Genomic DNA, 4,904 nt, shown 5'->3' on the forward strand with positions numbered 1-4,904 from the left:
TTTCACATATACACACACACAAAGAAAAACGAGTAGATAGAATAGAAAAAATAGAAAGCTAGTGGTCGGGCTATATATATATAAATTAATAAAATAAGCAAACAATGCATGTATGTTATTTTAAAACAAATGTAAAACTAAATGTCAAAATTAAAATGTTTATCTGAGCATACAATAATTTTGAATAGATACGTTTTATCATATCAGCTGCTCATCCACAATTAACCTTTTAGTAAAACTCTTATGTAAATGGATTTAGTACTCGCACATGTGCTGTTTGATTTTATAGTGCTACAGCAGCGCGATTGTGTAATTCTGACTAATTTAAAACGACCTTTGGAACTTCACACACTGTTGGTGCCTATATGACTGTAGAAGGTATAAATACACTTAAACGTGCTTTTTCTTTTTGCATATCGGCTTAAAGTCTTTAACGGCGTTTTCACACTTTTAGAGCTTGTGCTTGGACAAACAGACATTCGCAAACAATCGCGTTCGCGTGAGGACGTAACCATAGCAACAGGACGCCGCTGCAGGAAAGTTTTCTGGAATGAGTATGGGATGGTAAATCGACAAAAAGTGGCACGTGTTTCCCCTATTTATCACTTAATGACTTCATTGTAAATGTACATTTCATAAATCTATCAAATAAATGTTATTATGAAATTGTTATTTGTAATAGCAGGTGGTGTTTTTTGTATATCATTGATTGTCAGTTAAGGCTTTAAAATGTTTTCTTATGAATCTACATTCTACTGTCTTTTCAGAGCCTTTTCCCTATTTTAGTCACTTTATTATTTCATATGCCTTTCTCCAGGGATTACAGATATGCCAAATAAGTTAGAGTTCTGCTAAAACTGTGTTTACAGTCACAATGCCAGGATTTTTCCCCATCTTGTTTTTCACTGACATTTTTCCACTGCCTTGATCTTTCTGGATATCACTTGTTAATGCCAAGATTTCTCTCTCTGTCTCTCATCCACTCTCTATCTCCCTCTCATCTAGATTCATAAGTAATTCCATGGAAGCTCACAGAGGAACATCCACCTGTTCTGCTCTCCATGCCCTGCCACATTTCCTTTTTTCCTTTCGTGAAAACATGACTCATGAGTTACACCAACAAAGCTCTATATGGACTAGGATTCATTACAACGGTTGGTAGATCTCTCACTGAAACATGACCTCTCTTTTGAATACGGGTATTTTATAAGATGATACCTGATGTGGATTATGAAAGATCAGCTTGGAAGTCTTAAGGAGAATAGAGTCTGGACTTGTGAGGGGTAAGTAGCACAGGAACCATTTCTGGATCAAGGCCCCAGACACCAGCTTCGTATATGCAGGCCAGCATGGCACCCAAGAACGCTGTCACGGAGTCTGTTCCAGTGCTGGAAATGGCAGTCGTAAAAGAAAAGGATTTGAATTGTGGACAAAATGCAGAGAAGGAGAAAGAGAGGAAAGTGGAGATGTCAGAGGACTCGGCCAGTGAGGATTCAATAAACCACATCCCAAAGCGGTTATGGGTCATGCACGGTGCTGTCATGTTCGGGAGGGAGTTCTGCTATGCCATGGAAACAGCGCTGGTCACTCCTGTGCTGTTGCAGTTAGGTCAGTAATCAACAAACCTTTTGATGACTTAAATCAACTAATTTCTTGCCCCTCAACATGTTATTCCAAACGTTTGTCTTTCGCTCTTTTGTAGAACATGAAATATATTATGAAAAATATTTTTTGTAAAAAAAAAAAAAATGGTAAGCCAGTGGGTTCTAATGTTGTTTTGGACCCTACTGACTTTCATTCATAGAGGGTTAATGGGTAATTTAGTGTTGTTAATTTATCCTAGGCTTAAGGCCTCTATTCATAATCATTGAGCAGGGACATTCCTTCGGATTTGGTAAAGATTCCCTATTGTGCCAATGCTAACCCTGTGTCATAGTAATAAGGCGGAGGGATGTTTGTTTCCACAGTAGCATGCAAAAATGAATGAGGTAGCGTTTGCATGGAATGCAGAGATTGTGTGAGTGTGCATATTTCTCTTTCTCGCGGTTTTCCGTCCTCTCAGGAAATGGCAGGGTTAATATGACAAAAGGTTTGAATTGCTCTGAAGGCCCTCTGATCTTCTACCAAACGCAGTTTTAGTAGATTAAACGGCTGAACATGTACTGAATACCATCCACTAAACTCTGAAAGGCCATTTCCTCAAAAAAAATTGTGTATTTAGCTTAAGTGTTTTTGTCTCTTTTATGTGCATGTTTAGGTAAAATATATGTGTCCCTTAAAATCTTAAATAGCCTACTTGATGAAAATAGGTAAAATTGAAATTTTGAGTGTAGTTTAATACAGTGTTTCCCAACCTTTTTTTAGTCGCGGCACCCTTTGGAAATTTTAACAAATTTGTGGCACCCTACAAAATTAATTTTGTCACAATATTTGAATTTCTAACTTCGATATGATACTTTGAAAAGTGTAGATATTCGGTACAGCAGGGAAGAACTGCAGAATATATTGTCATAGATATTTTTAATATTATAAAAAAAACATCCTAGGCTTAAGGCCTCTATTCATAATCATTGAACAGGGACATTCCTTTGGATTTGGTAAAGATTCCCTATTGTGCCAATGCCAACCCTGTGTGATAGTATTAAGATGGAGGGATGTTTGTTTCCACAGTAGCATGCAAAAATGGATGAGGTAGCGTTTGCGTGGAATGTAGGGAATGTGTGAGTCTGCGCATTTCTCTTTCTCTCGGTTTTCCGTCTATTTTGAATAAGACCAATGTCAATAGATTCTCTCAGGAAACTACAGGGTTAATATAACAAAAGGTTTGAATTGCTCTAAAGGCCTTCTGATCTCATACCAAAAGCAGTTTTAGTAGATTTAATGGCTGAATGTATCTTAAATATCCATCCACTAAACTTTGAAAGGCCATTTCCTCCAAAAGAATTTAGCTTATCGTAACCTAAAACAATCAGTTTGTGTTGCTTTAATGTGCATGTTTAGGCAAAATATATGTGGCCCTTAAAATCTCAAATGGCCTACTTGATAAAAAAAAAAATAGGTAAAATAATTGCAATTTTAAGTGTGGTTTAATAGACAATCAACCAGGGTCTGTTTTTAGAGTAAACAGGATCAAATTCTCTCCTGTTATACATTAAATGCTGTGTGTATTGACAAAACCATCTCTTTAAGTTCTGGCCTTTGGGAGTTGTAACACTGAGTGTTATTGCTTTATAATACAGGCTGATTACTTCATTACTTCATACTGCACCTTAACCTGATCCACAGAGGTTGGAATGCGGTTGGATAGTTGTTCATCTTAAAATCTGAAGAGTTCTGATCTGAAAATTTGACATGTGACATGTCTGTTGTCTGCACTTTCTGTTCTCACATTCTCAGTGTCATCCCGCTGCACACATGACCTGTAGTTCTTCTGCATGTTTGGACCTCTTGAAAAAAGGAGAAGTTTGACATTTAAGTTTCACTTGAGTAATCAAGTGTTTGGGTTTTAGTATGTCATCAGTCCTGGCACGAGTTCTGCGTGCCAGACTTGTGGAAAATTCCCTTAGATGTTAAAACTATTTGCTATGAATCTACACTATCGAATAATCCCAAATATTCTTTTCAGTTTTCTCATGCCCTTTTTATTAACTCATATGTCATCGCATTTGATAATAATTTTATTGTCAGAGGCTGTTTGCTTCATTACTATGACACAATTTTAGATATAGTATGTGAAAGGTTTATTATAGTGTTGTAAATGACAGGTTAATGAACTGCAGACATGCTGAAGCCTGCCTGGTTATCTGTTTCAGCTGATGTGGGTTGCTTAATTCACCATATTGGTATTTTTTGCAATACTTAGTGGTATATTTAGTGGTTATTAAAAAACATAGTTTTGATCGGCCTGAACCTTGGGAGTTGAATTGATCCCAGTCTGTTTCTTCTTGCAGGTCTCCCGGAGCAGTATTACAGCTTAACCTGGTTCCTCAGCCCTATTTTGGGTTTAATTTTCACCCCTCTATGTGGCTCAGCAAGTGACCGTTGCACTTTGAAATGGGGTCGGAGGAGACCCTTCATTTTGGTACTGTGTGTAGGAGTGTTAATAGGAGTGGCCTTATTTCTCAATGGATCTCTTATAGGTAATTAATATTTATTTATATATTTATATAATATTTAAAATGCACAGAGTTGCATGTCACTGTTGTTTAAATAGGAAGCCATTGACTATATTATCTTTTATTATGTTTTTGTTTTATAAATTATTTGTTAGTGCCAGTAGCCTCGTGGGCAGAGCGCAAACATATAGTTTGAGTCCCAATCCCATCCCCCCCTCCCTCTCTCTCTCTCTCTCCCACTTTCATCCCCCCCTCCCTCTCTCTCTCTCTCCCACTTTGCTTCCTGTCTACATACTGTCCTGTCATAATAAAGGCAAAAATGGCAAAAATAAATCTTTGATAAATAAATTAATGATTTGTCCTTACAGTATTTTTTAACCTGTCTGTCAACCAGGTCTGTCTCTGGGTGATGTTCCCAGTAATCAACCGGTTGGGATTGTGCTGACCGTTGTTGGTGTGGTAGTTCTAGATTTCTGTGCTGATGCTTTAGACGGACCAATCAGAGCCTATCTCCTGGATGTGGCTGATACCGAGGAACAGGACATGGCTCTGAATATCCATGCTTTCTCAGCAGGTGTATATTCTGGAGTGATAAATTGATCTGAACTGGAAGAGACGCTCTGTTCTTTAGCGTCATGCTTGAAACCTTCTCAACTCTTTAAAAAAACTTTTTTTATAAGATAATTATACGTTAGTAAAGAGATAATCAGAATAAAAATATTCTATTAAAGGGGTCATATGATGTTGCTAAAAAGAACATTATTTTGTGTATTTGGTGTAATGAAATGT

General features: G+C 37.2%; 1 protein-coding gene across 2 annotated transcripts in view; it reads left to right on the plus strand.

The window, feature by feature from the left end:
• Positions 1-4,904, plus strand: part of LOC107723109 (solute carrier family 45 member 4-like) — a 12,252-nt gene that overhangs the window by 1,464 nt on the left and 5,884 nt on the right. For both annotated transcript variants that reach the window (XM_016531623.1, XM_016531622.1), the window contains exons 2-4: positions 1,006-1,608; positions 3,951-4,139; positions 4,510-4,689. In XM_016531623.1, coding sequence (XP_016387109.1) covers positions 1,338-1,608; positions 3,951-4,139; positions 4,510-4,689 — 640 coding nt within the window. In that variant the 5' untranslated portion in view covers positions 1,006-1,337. The remainder of the gene's footprint in view (positions 1-1,005; positions 1,609-3,950; positions 4,140-4,509; positions 4,690-4,904) is intronic.

Source organism: Sinocyclocheilus rhinocerous, unplaced genomic scaffold, assembly GCF_001515625.1.
Source record: "Sinocyclocheilus rhinocerous isolate Xijiao unplaced genomic scaffold, SAMN03320098_v1.1 scaffold5110, whole genome shotgun sequence".
Classification (NCBI taxonomy): Eukaryota; Metazoa; Chordata; class Actinopteri; order Cypriniformes; family Cyprinidae; genus Sinocyclocheilus; species Sinocyclocheilus rhinocerous.